The 17,956-nt window shown below is 53.4% G+C and overlaps 1 protein-coding gene across 2 annotated transcripts in view; it reads right to left on the reverse strand.

Moving 5' to 3' along the window:
• LOC139232692 (disks large homolog 4) overlaps nt 1–17,956 on the reverse strand; it is a 438,206-nt gene that overhangs the window by 92,858 nt on the left and 327,392 nt on the right. Inside the window, exon 5 of one of the 2 annotated variants that reach the window (XM_070863168.1) lies at nt 16,914–16,943. In XM_070863168.1, coding sequence (XP_070719269.1) covers nt 16,914–16,943 — 30 coding nt within the window. Of the gene's footprint in view, nt 1–16,913; nt 16,947–17,956 lie in introns of both variants that reach the window. The other variant, XM_070863167.1, reaches the window with a different exon arrangement.

The following is a 17,956-nucleotide window of genomic DNA, read 5'->3' on the forward strand; positions in this document are numbered from 1 at the left end:
GAGGGGGGGTAGAGAGAGAGGGTGTGAGGGTGGGAGAAATGAAGGAAGAGGGAAAGATGGAGGGAAGGAGAGATGGGAGGGAAGGAGAGATGGAGGGAAGGAGAGATGGAGGGAAGGAGAGATGGAGGAAGAGAGAGATGGAGGGAAGGGGAGAGATGAGGAGGGAGGGAGGGAGAGAGGGAGTATGAGAGGGAGGGTGAGGGGTGAGATGGAGGGAGAGTTGGAGAAATGGGAGAGAGAAATGGATGGAGGGATGGAGGGAGGGCGAAATGGCGAGAGGCGAGATGGAGGGAGAGATGGAGGGAGAAATGGAGGGAGGGAGAGCTGGAGGGAGGGAGAGATGGAGGGAAGGAGAGATGGATGGAGGGAGAGATGAAGGGAAGGAGAGATGGAGGGAAGGAGATATGCGGGAAGGAGAGAGGGAGGGAGGGTGAGAGGGAGGGGGATGAGAGGGAGGGGGAGGGTGAGAGGGAGAGAATGAGGGTGAGAGGGAGAGAGGGAGGATGAGAGAGAGAGAGGGCGTGAGGGAAAGAGCGAGTGAGGGTGAGGGAGAGAGAGAGATAGGGAAGGGAGAGATGGAGGGAGAGATGGAGGAGGAGGAGAGAGATGGAGGTAGAAAGAGAGGATGGAGGGAGAGAGAGATGGAGGGAGGGAGAGAGAGATGGAGGGAGGGAGAGAGAGATGGAGGGAGGGAGAGAGAGATGGAGGGAGGGAGAGAGAGATGGAGGAGGAAGAGAGGGTTGGAGGGAGGGAGAGAGAGATGGAATGAGGGAGGGAGAGATGGGAGGGAGGGAGAGAGAGATGGAATGAGGGAGGGAGAGATGGGTGGGAGGGAGAGAGAGAGATGGAGGGAGAGGAGAGGAATGAGGGAGGGAGAGATGGGTGGGAGGAGAGAGAGATTAGGGAGAGAGAGATAGAGGGAGGGAGAGAGAGATGGAGGGAGGGAGAGAATGAGGGTGAGAGGGAGAGAGGGAGGATGAGAGAGAGAGAGGGCATGAGGGAAAGAGCGAGTGAGGGTGAGGGAGAGAGAGAGAGGTAGGGAGGGAGAGATGGAGGGAGGAAGAGTGAGATGGAGGGAGAAAGAGAGGGATGGAGGGAGAGAGAGAGGGAGGGAGAGAGAGATGGAGGGAGGGAGAGAGAGATGGAGGGAGGGAGAGAGAGATGGAGGGAGGAAGAGAGGTTGGGGGAGGGAGAAAGAGATGGAATGAGGAGGGAGAGATGGAGGGATGGAGAGGAGATGGAATGAGGGAGGGAGAGATGGGTGGGAGGGAGAGAGAGATAGATGGAGGGAGAGAGAGATAGAGGGAGGGAGAGGGAGATGGAGGGAGGGAGAGAGAGCTAGAGGGAGGGAGAGTGAGATGGAGGGAGAGCGAGATGGAGGGAGGGAGAGCAAGATAGAGGAAGGGAGAGCGAGATAGAGGGAGGGAGAGCGAGATGGAGGGAGGAAGAGAGAGATGGAGCGAGGAAGAGAGAGATGGAGGGAGGAAGAGAGAGATGGAGGGAGGAAGAGAGGGATGGAGGGAGGAAGAGAGAGAGAGATGGAGGGAGGGAGAGAGAGATGGAAGAGGGAGAGAGAGATGGAGGAGGGAGCGAGAGATAGAGGAAGGGAGAGAGAGATGGAGGGAGAGATGGAGGGGGAGAGAGAGTGATGGAGGGAGGGAGAGAGACAGATGGAGAGAGGGAGAGAGAGAGATGGAGGGAGGGAGAGATGGAGGGAGGGAGAGAGAGATGGAGGGAGGGAGAGAGAGATGGAGAGAGAGATGGAGGGAGAGATGGAGGGGAGAGAGAGTGGAGGGAGGAGAGAGAGAGAGGGAGAGAGATATGGAGGGAGGGAGAGAGAGAGAGAGATGGAGAGAGGGAGAGAGCGAGATAGAGGGAGGGAGAGCGAGATAGAGGGAGGGAGAGCGAGATGGAGGGAGGGAGAGAGAGGTGGAGGGAGGAAGAGAGAGATGGAGGGAGAAAGAGAGGGATGGAGGGAGGGAGAGAGAGATGGAGGTAGGGAGAGATAGAGGGAGGGAGAGAGAGATAGGAGGGAGAGATGGAGGGGGAGAGAGAGTGATGGAGGGAGGGAGGAGAGAGTGGAAGGGAGGGAGAGAGATATGGAGGGAGGGAGAGAGACAGATGGAGAGAGGGAGAGAGAGAGATGGAGGTAGGGAGAGAGAGATGGAGGGAGGGAGAGAGAGATGGAGGGAGGGAGAGAGAGAGATGGAGGGAGGGAGGGAGAGAAAGAGATGGAGGGAGGCAGAGAGAGATGGAGCGATGGAGGGAGGAAGAGATGGAGGGTGGGAGGGAGGGAGAGAGAGAGAGATGGAGGGAGGGAGGAAGGGAGAGATGGAGGGAGGGAGAGATGGAGGAAGGGAGAGAGAGATGGAGGGAGGGAGAGAGAGATGGAGGGAGGGAGAGAGAGAGATGGAGGGAGGGAGGGAAAGAGATGGAGGGAGGCAGAGAGAGATGGAGCAATGGAGGGAGGGAGAGATGGAGGGTGGGAGGGAGGGAGAGAGAGAGAGAGATGGAGGGAGGGAGGAAGGGAGGGAGGGAGGAAGGGAGAGATGGAGGGAGGGAGAGATGGAGGGAGGGAGAGAGAGATGGAGGGAGGGAGAGATACCCATAGGCCCTGCCCCTTACAGGACCTGTCACTGGCTGCTGACCAGAAGCTTCTCGTTCCACCCTCCACCTCCCGAGCCCAGGGGGGCTGATACTGCAACCCTGCGTTCCTCCAACTCTGGCCGCTTGCCCATCCCATGATGCCCCCGCCCTACCATTGGTGGCCATCTGGTACATTACACTGTGTAAACACAAGCTTCCTTTGCATCTTCCTGCTGGGTGGAGGCCCAGAAAACCAACGCACCCACAATTTGCCGATAACTGGTATGAAACGTTGAATCTCTGTCAAAGCTGCCCTGATGTTGGTGGGATTGGTTCTCGGGCTCCTCAGCACCAACGTGCTGGCTTCCCCTGACCTCCCTGGTTTGTTACCAGGCCCTTGCAGAAAGGAGGCAGCAGAGAGAGAGGACCTGTGGCCCTGGGACACTGCAGCAACACCTTCCGTTGCAAACACACACGCCCTTCTTCATCACGACTCAATCCTAAAGCTTCCTCACCAAATGAGCACCTGCCAATCCTTCCCCAACCAACAGAGAGACCCACGCTCAGAGTCCCGCCCAAAAGTAAAAAGAAAAAGATTTGTATTTCGATAGCGCCTTTCGCTGCATGACAGGAAAGATGTGATTGCACTAGGAGAGGGTGCAGAGGGGGTTTACCAGGATGTTGCCTGGACTGGAGAATTTTAGCGATTGGATGGGCTTTGGAACAGAGGAGCCTGAGGGGGGACCTTATAGAGGTGTATAAAATTATGAGGGCTCCTGTTGGGGTGGAGTGTAGAATGTTTCAGTGTAAGGGGTGTCACAGTTGTGTGGGGCAGACTGGTTGGGCCAGATGCTCTTACCTTTCCGCCATTGTTCATGGGTTTAAATGCAAACTTCAGGGCTGCTGACTGAGGGCTGTGTGGCTCTTTGTCGGCCGGCGCAGACACGATGGGCCAAATGGCCTCCTTCTGCGCTGTAAATTTCTATGTTTCTATTTTCCCTTAGCAGAGGGGTCAACAACCAGGGAGCATCGATTTAAAGTTATTGGGGGGGAGGTTTAGAGGGGGATTTGAGGGGAAATTTCTTCACCCAGAGGGTGGTGGGGGTCTGGAATTCACTGCCTGAAAGGGTGGTAGAGGCAGAAACCCTCACCACATTTAAAAAGTACTTGGATGTGCACCTGGAGTGCCGTAACCTGCAGGGCTGCGGACCGAGAGCGGGAAAGTGGGATTAGGCTGGGTGGCTCTTGGTCGGCCGGCGCGGACACGATGGGCCGAAATGGCCTCTACGACCACAAGGCGTGCATAGCCCCAGATGGTACCAGCTCATATAAGTGGGTTTTGGGCATGAGGGAGTTGCGCCTGAGCTAAGAGTGACTGTCGCTAACACTCAGTGTCAATTCCCTCTGACCCAACGTCCAATAGCACGACGATTCACGGAGAAATACATATTAAAAATAACAGAAGAATTAGGAGCAGGAGTCGGCCATTCGGCCCCTCGAGCCTGCTCCGCCATTCAATGAGATCATTGGCTGATCTGATCTTGGCCTCAGCTCCACATCTCCGCCCGCTCCCCAGAACCCTCGACTCCCTTATCGTTCAAAAGTACAGGCCCAATCTACTCAACCTCTCCTCATAGGACAACCCTCTCATCCCAAGAATCAACCAAGTGAACCTTGGTTGCACCGGATCCAAGGCAAATATGTCCTTCCTCAGGTAAGGAGACCAAAACAGTGCGCAGTACTCCAGGTGTGGTCTCACCAAAGCCTTGTACAGTTGTAGCAAGATAAAATGTTAAAAAATCTAATCAGTTTAGGAAGCTTGGAAGGGCATTAAACTTAAAAATACGGTACGCCATTTTGAAGGACTCTCACTGAAGGGAAATGAAAGCGACAGATATTCATCTCCTCCTGCTCCCTGTTCTTTAGCAATGGAGCTCATTGTCCCTGTAAGCTCTCACTGAATAAATCCCCATCATTAATAACAGATTTCTACAATGTCTTTCACCACCTCAGGGCATCTCAAAGCGCTTTATAACCAATTAAGTACTTTTGGAGTGCAGTCACTGTTGTATTGTGGGAAACGCGGCAGCCAATTTTCGCACAGCAAGCTCCCACACACAGCAATGTGATAATGACCCAGATCATCTGTTTTAGTGATGTTGGTTGAGGGATAAATATTGGCCCCAGGACACCGGGGAGAACTCCCCCTGCTCTTCTTCAAAATAGTGCCCTGGGATCTTTTACGTCCAGCTGAGAGAGCAGACAGGGCCTCAGTGGGCAGCACTCTCGCCTCGAGTTAGAAGGTTGAGAGTTCAAATCCCACTCCAGAGACTGGAGCACAAAATCTAGGCTGACACTCCCAGTGGAGTACTGAGGGAGCTCCGCACTGTCGGAGAGGCAGTACTAAGGGAGCGCCGCACTGTCGGAGGGGCAGTACAGAGGGAGCGCCGCACTGTCGGAGGGGCAGTGCTGAGAGAACGCGGCACTGTCGGAGGGGCAGTGCTGAGGGAGCGTTGCACCGTGGGAGGGGCAGTGCTGAGGGAGCGCCGCACTGTCGGAGGGGCAGTACTGAGGGAGCGCCGCACTGTCGGAGGGGCAGTACTGAGGGAGCGCCGCACTGTCGGAGGGGCAGTACTGAGGGAGCGCCGCACTGTCGGGAGGGGCTGTACTGAGGGAGCGCCGCACTGTCGGAGGGGCTGTACTGAGGGAGCGCCCACAAGTGGAAACAGTGCCTGTGCGTCACACACGGAAATAAAAGTGGATTGGGGAATCTAATAGACATGACTGAAACAAACCAGACTTGAAAAGGGCAGGTTCCTGCTATGGTGAGTCCAATGCTACAACATCTCATTTATAAATAGCAACTGCCCAAGATCTTTGCATCCCACTGTCCGTCTTGACAGATAAGAGAGAGAGGGCTTACAGACAATGGAGGTGGAGAGGGAGCGAGAGGACTCGGGAGGGGTGAGGGAGAGAGAGAAAGAAAGAGAAAAGAGAGGACACGGAGACAGAGGGTGCAAAGAGGAGCAGAGAGAGAAAGAAAAGAGAGGAAGAACCCGAGATGAGTGAGAGGGGCAGAAAAAAAAGAGTGGGATGATGATAGAGAAAAGTGGAGAGAGAGGATAGAAAAAAGGCATTTAAGAAAATTAAAATAGGGAGGAATATATATCAACAACTTGCATTCAAATAGCGCCTTAAACCTAGTAAAATATCCCAAGGTGCTTCACAGAGGCGATTATCAAACAAAATTTGACACCGAGTCACATAAGGAGATATTAGCGCAGGTGACCCAAAGCTTGGTCAAAGACGCAGGTTTTAAGGAGCGTCTTAAAGGAGGAGAGAGGTTTAGGGAGGGAGTTCCAGAGCTTGGGGCCCAGGCAACAGAAGGCACGGCCACCGATGGTGGAGCGATTATAATCAGGGATGCTCAGGAGGGCAGAATTAGAGGAGCGCAGACATCTCGGGGGGGGTTGTGGGGCTGGAGGAGGTTACAGAGATAGGGAGGGGCGAGGGCCATGGAGGGATTTGTAAACCAGGATGAGAATTTTGAAATCGAGGCGTTGCTTAACCGGGAGCCAATGTAGGTCAGCGAGCACAGGGGGTGATGGGTGAGCGGGACTCGGTGCGAGTTAGGACACGGGGCAGCCAAGTTTTGGATCACCTCTAGTTGACATGGGGTAGAATGTGGGCGGCCGGCCAGGAGTGCGTTGGAATAGTCAAATCTGGAGGTAACAAAGGCATGGATGAGGGCTTCAGCAGCAGATGAGCTGAGGCAGGGGCGGAGACGGGCGATGTTACGGAGGGGGAAATAGGTGGGTTTAGTTATGCTGCGGATGTGGCCGGAAGCTCATTTCAGGGTCAGGGGATAGGGTTCTGAAGTGCATTAAGCCTATAACTAAGCGTCTCTTCTGGTGGCTGGACGTTCCCGGGTGGGGTGCAGTGTACTCCAGATCCCGAGTGCAAAAAACACCACAAACATTTTACATTGAAAAAAATGGCTGCCTCACAATTTCACTGCACGCAGAAACCAGGGTGCTTTCCCCCCAAACCCCCCTGCCCAGCAAAACCCCCAACATAAGAACATAAAAATTAGGAACAGAAGTAGGCCATCTAGCCCCTCGAGCCTGCTCCGCCATTCAATAAGATCATGGCTGATCTGGCCGTGGACTCAGCTCCACTTACCCGCCCTCTCCCCGTAACCCTTAATTCCCTTATTGGTTAAAAATCTATCTATCTGTGACTTGAATATATTCAATGAGCTAGCCTCAACTGCTTCCTTGGGCAGAGAATTCCACAGATTCACAACCCTCTGGGAGAAGAAATTCCTTCTCAACTCGGTTTTAAATTGGCTCCCCCGTATTTTGAGGCTATGCCCCCTAGTTCTAGTCTCCCCTATCAATGGAAACAACATTTCTGCCTCTATCTTGTCTATCCCTTTCATGATTTTAAATGTTTCTATAAGATCACCCCTCATCCTTCTGAACTCCAAGGAGTAAAGACCCAGTCTACTCTATCTATCATCATAAGGTAACCCCCTCATCTCCGGAATCAGCCTAGTGAATCGTCTCTGTACCCCCTCCAAAGTCAGTATATCCTTCCTTAAGTAAGGTGACCAAAACTGCACGCAGTACTCCAGGTGCGGCCTCACCAATACCCTATACAGTTGCAGCAAGACCTCCCTGCTTTTGTACTCCATCCCTCTCGCAATGAAGGCCAACATTCCATTCTCCTTCCTGATTACCTGCTGCACCTGCAAACTAACCTTTTTTGGGATTCATGCACAAGGACCACTCTCCTGATCTTTGGGCACCCTGTGCGGAGGGGAGCGGGTAGGTCCGAGGGCCTCCTCGTGGGACTGCTCCTGGGCACGGCCAAGGGTACCATCAGCTGGTCCAGGCAGCGGGCGGTCGTTCAACCTGACTGCCTGCCTCTCTTCCGCTCTTACATCCGGTCCAGGGTGTCCTTGGAGATGGAGCACGCGGTGTCCACCGGTACGCTCGCGGCCTTCCGCGAGAGGTGGGCACCGGAGGGACTGGAGTGCATCATCACGCCCGGCAACCAAATTTTAATTTGATTTTATGTTTTAAAGTTTAATTTGTTTTAATTGCCGGTGCTTTTAGTGTCCCCTTCCCTTTTATAGGGGGCACTGGGGAAAAAAGGTGATTTTAGTGCCCAAAAAAACCCCCCCAAAAAAAAGAAAAACACAAAAAAAAAGGGAAAAAAAGGGCCTTGTAAATGTCTGGTGTGTCATCCAGGTCGGGTGGCACAGTTTAATGTTTTATGTTTTATAGGTAGACTCTAAAAGAGTTTCATGCACAAGGACTCCCAGGTCCCTCTGCTCCGCAGCATGTTGTAATTTCTCCCCATTCAAATAATATTCCCTTTTACTGTTTTTTTTCCCAAGGTGGATGACCTCACACTTTCCGACATTGTATTCCATCTGCCAAACCTTAGCCCATTCGCTTAACCTATCCAAATTTCCTTGCAGCCTCTCTGTGTCCTCTACACAACCCGCTTACCCACTAATCTTAGTGTCATCTGCAAATTTTGTTGCACTACACTCTGTCCCCTCTTCTAGGTCATCTATGTATATTGTAAACAGTTGTGGTCCCAGCACTGATCCCTGTGGCACACCACTAACCACTGATTTCCAACCGGAAAAGGACCCATTTATCCCGACTCTCTGCTTTCTGTTCGCCAGCCAATTCTCTATCCATGCTAATACATTTCCTCTGACTCCGTGTACCTTTATCTTCTGCAGTAACCTTTTGTGTGGCACCTTATCGAATGCCTTTTGGAAATCTAAATACACCACATCCATCGGTACACCTCTATCCATCATGCTCGTTATATCCTCAAAGAATTCCAGTAAGTTAGTTAAACATGATTTCCCTTTCATGAATCCATGCTGTGTCTGCTTGATTGCACTATTCCTATCTAGATGTCCCGCTATTTCTTCCTTAATGATAGTTTGAAGCATTTTCCCCACTACAGATGTTAACATTTTCCCCAACACTCAGTGCTCCCTCAGCAACCTTCGATCCGAGTGATGCAAGGCTCATGAACTCAGCGGCTCAATGCGTTCATATAAAACTGATCCATGCACTATTCCATAGAATCATAGAAAATCAGAGAAATTTACAGCACGGAAGGAGGCTATTTCGGCCCATCATATCCGTGCCGGCCGACCAAGAGCTACCCATCCTAATCCCACTCTCGGTCCGTAGCCCTGTAGGTTACGGCACTTCAGGTGCACATCCAAGTACTTTTTAAATGTGGTGAGGGTTTTTGCCTCTACCACCCTTTCAGGCAGTGAGTTCCAGACCCCCACCACCCTCTGGGTGAAGAAATTTCCCCTCAAATCCCCCTCTAAACCTCCCCCCAATTACTTTCAATCTATGCCCTTGGTTGTTGACCCCTCAGCTGAGGAAAACAAGTCCTTCCTATCCACTCTATCCAGGCCCCTCATAATTTTATACACCTCAATCAGGTCTCCCCTCAGCCTCCTCTGTTCCAAAGAAAACAACCCCAGCCTATCCAATCTTTCCTCATAGCCAAAATTCTCCAGTCCCGGCAACATCCTGGTAAATCTCCTCTGTACCCTCTCCAGTGCAATCACATCCTTCCTGTAATGTGCTGACCAGAACTGCACGCAGTACTCCAGCTGTGGCCTAACTAGTGTTTTATACAGTTCAAGCATAATCTCCCTTCTCTTGAATTCTATGCCTCGGCTAATAAAGGCAAGTATTCCGTATGCTTTCTTAACCACCTTATCTACCTGGCCTGCTACCTTCAGGGATCTGTGGACCTGCACTCCAAGGTCCCTTTGTTCCTCTACACTTCTCAGTGTCCTACCAGTTAATGTGTATTCCCTTTGCCTTGTTAGCCCTCTCCAAATGCATCACCTCACACTTAGCAAAGTCTTTAACCCGCGTTCCCCAGCATAGCAGTGGATGAATAAACAGGGGAGGAAGTGATGTTACAGTTTATATAAAGCTCGGGTCAGACCCCGTCTGGAGTAACTGCGTCCAGTCCTGGGCCCCGCCCCTCAGGGGGGATATATCGGCCTCGGAGGGGGAGCAGATTCCTCAGACTGATACCCGGGGCTGAAAGGGTTAAATGACGAGGGCAGGTCCCATAGACTAGGCTTGTATTCCCTTGAGTGTAGAAGATTAAGGAGCAATCTAATCGAGGGGTTTATGATGATTAAAGGATTCAATGGGTGTAATGTATTTGCTTCAGGGGTTCTTTGTTTAAGAATCCATAGCAACACATTGCTATTGAGAACTAGTTTGTTTATTAGCAAAGGTTTAACAATCACACGACACATTACCGGTTCATCCACCAGGCTCACAACCACCTGCCCCATCGTGGATCCCCCGAACCCAACTGACCGGGGTTTTATTGAGTCTTGTGAACATCACGTGACTGGCTAAGCCACTCCCAACTCAACAGCTCTACCAACCGGTGAGCATCCTCACAGGGATATACATTACACTGGGATAGAGAGAGAGAAACTATTCCTCTGGTGGGGGGAGTCCAGAACAAGGGGGCGTCACCTTAAAATTAGAGTCAGGCCATTCAGGGTGATGTCAGGAAGCACTTCTTCACACAAAGGGCAGTGGGAATCTGGAACTCTCTCCATCAGAAAGCTGATGAGGCCGGGGGTCAATTGGAAATTTCAAAACTAAGAGAGATATATTTTTGTTGGGTATTAAGGGTTACGGAACCAAGGCGGGTAGATAGAGTTAAGATACAGATGAGCCCTGATCTGATTCAATGGTGGAAGAGGCTCGAGGGGCCAAATGGTCTCCTCCTGTCCCTATGAAGCTGATCTCCATGGTAACACTGACCAACCATGGGCTCCATGTGAGCCTTGAACAAACAGGAATGCCGCCATCTAGCTGCGGGTTAGTTAAAGGTTCGCCTGGGAGGACAGACGCACCAACATTAGCGTCCTCGACCAGGCCAACATCCCCAGCATCGAAGCACTGACCACACTCGATCAGCTCCGCTGGGCGGGCCACATTGTCCGCATGCCTCCCAAAGTAAGCGCTCTACTCGGAACTCCTTCACGGCAAACGAGCCAAAGGTGGGCAGAGGAAACATTACAAGGACACCCTCAAAGCCTCCCTGATAAAGTGCAACATCCCCACCAACACCTGGGAGTCCCTGGCCAAAGACCAGTCTGCCCTAAGTGGAGGAAGAGCATCCGGGAGGGCGCTGAGCACTTCGAGTCTCGACGCTGAGAGCATGCAGAAACCAAGCGCAGGCAGCGGAAGGAGCGTGCGGCAAACCAGTCCCACCCTCCCCTTCCCTCAACCACTGTCTGTCCCACCTGTGACAGGGACTGTGGCTCTCGTATTGGACTGTTCAGCCACCTAAGGGCTCATTTTTAGAGTGGAAGCAAGTCTTCCTCGATTCTGAGGGACTGCCTATGATGATGAGTTAAAGGTTCGACAACAAGATTGAACTGCCGGCGTGAATCAGGCCTGATCAAACCAAGCTCGGGACTGGTCAGGGGAGAGATCGGATTACACAGGCCGGTATTCACAGCTCCGCGCCAGCGAGGGACCCCAAGCCAAACCGGTGATACGTTTGTCGAGTAAATTCCATGAGCCCCAAACCAAACCTTTGCACCAGGGGCCCTCGCAAAGCAAACGTTCCCCTCCTCCCCTCTCCCACTGCCCCCCGCCCCCATCTTCCATCTGAAGGATGAACAGGCTGGGTCTCTTTTCTCCAGAAAAGAGAAGGCAAAGGGGTGACCTAATAGAGGACTTTAAAATGATGGAAGGTTTTGATAGAGTGGATCCAGAATGTTTCCACTTGTGGGGAAGAGCTTAACTTGGGGCCATCAATATAAGACAGTCACTAATAAATCCAATGGGGAATTCAGGGGAAACTTCTTCACCCAGAGAGGGGTGAGAATGTGGAACTCGCTGCCACAGGGAGGGGTTGAGGCGAATAGTATCGATGCATTTAAGGGGAGGCTGGATAAACACATGCGGGAGATGAGGAAAGACTGGGGGAGGCTCGAGTGGAGCAAGGACTGGTTGAGCCCAATGGCCTGTTTCTGTGCCGTATATCTGATGGAATCCTGTGTAACATTTGGGCTGCGCAGAGGTTTATAAAATGTTAATGGGACATAAAAGGCTGGCGTTTAATCATGAAGTCCACCCACTCCACCAGTTCTCGTATCATCCTTATAAGTCTTGTTTTGCATCGTCTCCAGTGCCTCTAAATCCTTTTTGCAATATGAAGAACAGAACTGTGCACAGTGCTCCAAGTGTGGTCTAATCCAGGTATATGGAGATCAGAACTGTGCACAGTGCTCCAAGTGTGGTCTAATCCAGGTATATGGAGATCAGAACTGTGCACAGTGCTCCAAGTGTGGTCTAATCCAGGTATATGGAGATCAGAATTGTGCACCGTGCTCCAAGTGTGGTCTAACCAAGGTATATGGAGACCAGAACTGTGCACAGTGCTCCAAGTGTGGTCTAACCAAGGTATATGGAGACCAGAACTGTGCACAGTGCTCCAAGTGTGGTCTAACCCAGGTATATGGAGACCAGAACTGTGCACAGTGCTCCAAGTGTGGTCTAACCCAGGTATATGGAGACCAGAACTGTGCACAGTGCTCCAAGTGTGGTCTAACCCAGGTATATGGAGACCAGAACTGTGCACAGTGCTCCAAGTGTGGTCTAACCCAGGTATATGGAGACCAGAACTGTGCACAGTGCTCCAAGTGTGGTCTAACCCAGGTATATGGAGACCAGAACTGTGCACAGTGTTAAGTTGACATTTCTTATTATCAGATGCAAAACTCTAGAGAGAATGCCAGGCGGCAAGGAGTCTGGAAACCCAGATACTCTGGGAAATGCAGTGACCGAGGGGACCTCACAGAAAGCAAATAAAACAGTAAGGAATGTATAAATCCTTAACACTAAACTTCAAGCTAATGAGACAACGCCCCCGTCCCCTTGCTCCCACCATTGGTCCCCCGACATGTCCATCATAGCGGAGCCCCGCCTACCCATGGCCAATCAGAAAGCAAACAGAATCTCCATTCTAGATTGGAAGATTCTAGACTCTCATTCAAACAGCCATTTTCCCGATCTCCAATATAGAATCACAGAATCGCACAGCACAGGAGGAGGCCATTGGGCCCATCGAGCCTGTGCCGGCTCTGTGAGTGAGCGATCCAATCAGTCCCACATTACCTGCCCTTTCCCCACAGTCCTGTGAATGTTTCCCCGTCCAGTATTTATCCAATTCCCGGTTTGAAAGTTACCATTGAATCTGCTCCCACCGCCCTTTCAGGCAGCACGTTCCCGATCACAACAACTGACTGCTGAAGCCCTCATCCTTTGTTACCTCCAGACTTGACTATTCCAACGCACTCCTGGTTGGCCTCCCACATTCTACCCGACGTAAACTAGAGCTGATCCAAAACTTGCACCAAGTCTCCTTCACTCAACACCCCCTGTGCTCGCTGCCCCATGTCCTAACTCGCACCGAGTCCCGCTCACCCATCACCCCCTGTGCTCGCTGCCCCGTGTCCTAACTCACACCGAAGTCCTGCTCACCCATCACCCCCTGTGCTCGCTGCCCCATGTCCTAACTCACACCGAGTCCCGCTCACCCATCACCCCCTGTGCTCGCTGCCCCATGTCCTAACTCGCACCGAGTCCCGCTCACCCATCACCCCCTGTGCTCGCTGACCCATGTCCTAACTCGCACCCAGTCCCGCTCACCCATCACCCCCTGTGCTCGCTGCCCCGTGTCCTAACTCGCACTGAGTCCCGCTCACCCATCACCCCCTGTGCTTGCTGCCCCATGTCCTAACTCACACCGAGTCCCGCTCACCCATCACCCCCTGTGCTCGCTGCCCCATGTCCTAACTCGCACCCAGTCCCGCTCACCCATCACACCCTGTGCTCGCTGCCATGTCCTAACTTGCACCGAGTCTCGTTCACCCATCACCCCCTGTGCTTGCTGCCCGTGTCCTAACTCGCACCAAATCCTGCTCACCCATCACCCCCTGTGCTCGCTGCCCCGTGTCCTAACTCGCACCGAGTCCCGCTCACCCATCACCCCATGTGCTCGCTGCCCCGTGTCCTAACTCGCACCCAGTCCCGCTCACCCATCACCCCCTGTGCTCGCTGCCCCGTGTCCTAACTTGCACCGAGTCCCGCTCACCCTTCACCCCCTGTGCTCGCTGACCCCGTGTCCTAACTCGCACCGAGTCCTGCTCACCCATCACCCCCTGTGCTCGCTGCCCCGTGTCCTAACTCTCACCGAGTCTCGCTCACCCATCACCCCCTGTGCTCGCTGACCTACATTGGCTCCCGGTTAAGCAACGCCTCGATTTCAAAATTCTCATCCTTGTGTTCAAATCCCTCCATGGCCCACGCCCCCTCCCTATCTCTGTAATCTCCTTCAGCCCCACAACCTGCACTCCTCTAATTCTGCCCTCTTGAGCATCCCTGATTATAAATCGCTCCACCATCGGCGGCCGTGCCTTCTGTTGCCTGGGCCCCAAGCTCTGGAACTCCCTCCCCAAACCTCTCCACCTCTCTCCCTCTCTTTCCTCCTTCAAGACGATCCTTAAAACCAACCTCTTTGACCAAGCTTTTGGTCACCTGCGCTAATTTCTACCTACGCAGCTCGGTGTCAAATGTTGTATCTCATAATTCTCCTGTGAAGCGCCTTGGGACATTTCAGTACGTTAAAGGCGCTATATAAATACAAGTTGTTTACGCCGGTACATCTTTCCGAAATAGCGCAATGGTGGGGTCAGCACGCAGGACCCGTGTCCAGATCCCTCGGCGTGTCACCGAACCACCCTCCCGACGCCCGCTCCGCGCACCCGCCCCCCCCCCCCCGACACACGTGTGCACACTCACCATCTCCGGCAGGCCCAGGTCCCGCTCCCCCTGCTCGCCCACTCCGCACAGCTTTGCTCCGGCCTTTGCCTCTGCTCCTCCCCCGCACCGCCAACGACACCCCTTCCCCCTCCCCCTCCCAACCCCCGCACTCAAAATAAGCTGCAAGGGGGAAGGGCGGGCGGGAGTAGGGGTGGCTGATATCAAAGAGGCACAGAGAGCGAGAGAGAGAGAGAGAGAGAGATGATGCTTTCATAAAGAACAGATCAGTTGAGTGACGTCCATTAGATGGAGAGAGGGAGTGAGACTGGCCTGGGGGAGAGATGTTCATCACTCATCATTGTTCAGTCTCTCGCTCTGTCTGTGTCTCTCTCTCTCCCTCCCTGTCTGTCTCTCTCTCTCGCTCTGTCTCTCTCTCTCTCTCCCCCTGTGTGTGTGTCTCTTTCTCTCTCACTCCCCGTCTGTCTCACTCTCCGTCTGTTGCTCTCTCTCTCCCCTTCTGTCTGTCTCTCTCTCACTCTCGCGTGTCTCTCTCTCTCTCTCGGTCTGTCTGTTTCTCCCTTTCTCTCTCCGTCTGTCTTTCTCTCTCCCTCCCTGTCTGTCTCTCTCTCTCTCTCCGTCTGTGTGCCTCCCTCCCTCCCCCCCTCTCTCTCTCCCTCTCTGTCTGTCTCTCTTTCTCTCTCCTGTCTGTCTGCCGCCCTCCCCCTCTCTCTTTCTCTCTCTATCTCTCTCCCTCTATTCCTGTCTGTCTGCCTCCCTTCCCCTCGCTCTCTCTCTCCCTCCTTTCCTCTCTCGGGGCCCGAGGAGAATGCGGTGGGGTGTGCGGTGCAGAGAGACAACGAAAGCCCCTTTATTGCCGCTCGGTGCTCGGGACACATTAAGTTTAATGCCCGTCACCACGGCAACCCAGTGCCGAAGCACCTCATCAGCACAGATGTTGGCCCGGGGGGGGGGGGGGGAGGGGGGGGGGGTGGTGGTGGTGGTGGTGAGGGTCATCCCATTGGCTGGGCCACACGACACAGAAATCCTACTCCTGTTCAATCAGATTGTGTGACAGAATTAACCCTCTGTGGTGAGAGGCGGGAGTTGGTCTATCCTTCAGGTCAAGGATCAAAGGCCACTGACACCCCTGCTCCACTGGCAGCTGGTGGCAGATGACCGATGCACGGCCATTGACCAGGCTCTCGTTCCGGGAATGCAGGAACAGGAGGAGGCCCATTCAGCCCCTCGAGCCTGGTACACAGGAACAGGAGGAGGCCCATTCAGCCCCTCGAGCCTGTTACACAAGAACAGGAGGAGGCCCATTCAGCCCCTCGAGCCTGTTACACAGGAACAGGAGGAGGCCCATTCAGCCCCTCGAGTCTGTTACACAGGTACAGGAGGAGGCCCATTCAGTCCCTCGAGCCTGTTACACAGGAACAGGAGGCGGCCCATTCAGCCCCTCGAGCCAGTTACACAGGAACAGGAGGAGGCCCATTCAGCCCCTCGAGCCTGTTACACAGGAACAGGAGGAGGCCCATTCAGCCCCTCGAGCCTGTTACACAGGAACAGGAGGAGGCCCATTCAGCCCCTCGAGCCTGTTACACAGGTACAGGAGGAGGCCCATTCAGCCCCTCGAGCCTGTTGCACAGGAACAGGAGGAGGCCCATTCAGCCCCTCGAACCTGTTACACAGGAACAGGAGGAGGCCTATTCAGCCCCTCGAACCTGTTACACAGGTACAGGAGGAGGCCCATTCAGCCCCTCGAACCTGTTACACAGGTACAGGAGGAGGCCCATTCAGCTCCTCGAACCTGCTACCCAGGAACAGGAGGCGGCCCATTCAGCCCCTCGAACCTGTTACACAGGAACAGGAGGTGGCCCATTCAGCCCCTCGAGCCTGTTACACAGGAACAGGAGGAGGCCCATTCAGCCCCTCAAGCCTGTTACACAGGAACAGGAGGAGGCCCATTCAGCCCCTCGAGCCTGTTACACAGGAACAGGAGGAGGCCCATTCAGCCCCTCGAGCCTGTTACACAGGAACAGGAGGAGGCCCATTCAGCCCCTCGAGCCTGTTACACAACAAAAATCGATCAATCTCAGTTTTGAAATTTCCAATTGACCCCTGACCTCAGCAGCTTTTTGGGGGGAGAGTTCCAGATTCCCACTGCCCTTTGTGTGACGAAGTGCTTCCTGACATCACCCTGAACGGCCTGGCTCTAATTTTAAGGTGACGCCCCCTTGTTCTGGACTCCCCCCACCAGAGGAATAGTTTCTCTCTCTCTAACCCAGTCAACTCCTTTAAACCCCTCGATGAGATGGCCCCTTAATCTTCTACACTCGAGGGAACACAAGACCCAGTCTGTGCAACCTGCCCTCGTCATTTAACCCCTTCACAGTGCCTTGGCACTTTGCTGCGCGACATTATTCCGGAGACGGCCGTCGGTGGGATGTGGTGACTTACCGGGATGCACAGTTCAGCTGCGTCCATATGCTGCTGGAAAGGGACGATAATGGATGAGTGCAGATTACAGACAGTACCGACGCAATCAACTTTATCAATCACTAGCCCAGCGACAGAGCATTACCGGCCATCCAAGACACAGGGCGGGGGGGGGGGCGTAGGGGGGTTTTAACTCAAACTGACAAGCTCATTTCACCTTCGGTACTGAGGCACGCAGCACAGGAAGATCCCAGGGTCAAGCAGTGGGAAGGGGGAAGGTCTGCAGTTAACCTCTGCCTGTCCGTGGGGGTGGGGGATGGTTAATTGGGCAGGTTCACTGTTCCCTCTCCTCACCGCCTCCCCTCAGTCGCTCTCCAGCGGCTCCTACTGGCAGCTCCACATCAGGCCCAGAGTCGTCGAGGCCTTCCACAGTCCACCAGCATTCGCTTGCAGAGCTCACAAATCAAGAATGCACAAGATTGATTCCTGGGATGAGAGGGTTGTCCCAGGAGGAGAGATCGAGTAGATTGGGCCTATTCTTCCTGGAGTCTAGAAGAATGAGAGGTGATCTCATCGAAACGTATAAGATTCTGAGCGGGATTGACAGGATAGATGCAGGGAGGATGTTTCCCCCCGGGCTGGGGAGTCTAGAACCAGGGGTCACAGTCTCAGGATAAGGGGTCGGCCATTTAGGACTGAGATGAGGAGAAACTTCTTCACTCAGAGGGTGGTGAATCTTTGAAATTCTCTGCCCCAGAGGGCTGTGGAAGCTCAGTCTGTGAGTAAATTCAAGGTTGAGGTCGGTAGATTTTTGGATATTAAGGGAATCGAGGGATCGGGCGGGAAAGTGGAGTTGAGGTCAAAGATCAGCCGTGATCTCATTGAATGGCGGAGCGGGCTCGAGGGGCCGAATGGCCGGCTCCTGCTCCTAATTCTAACGTTACATGGGGAGAGGCAGGAGGAGGTCGGGAATACTGACTATTTCTGTGAGGAATATGACGAAATTCTAAAATCAGGAGAAAACCGAGGAATGTCCGAATGAAAGACACGAGAAGAAACAGGTG

This window comes from Pristiophorus japonicus, chromosome 20, assembly GCF_044704955.1.
Source record: "Pristiophorus japonicus isolate sPriJap1 chromosome 20, sPriJap1.hap1, whole genome shotgun sequence".
Taxonomy (NCBI): domain Eukaryota; kingdom Metazoa; phylum Chordata; class Chondrichthyes; family Pristiophoridae; genus Pristiophorus; species Pristiophorus japonicus.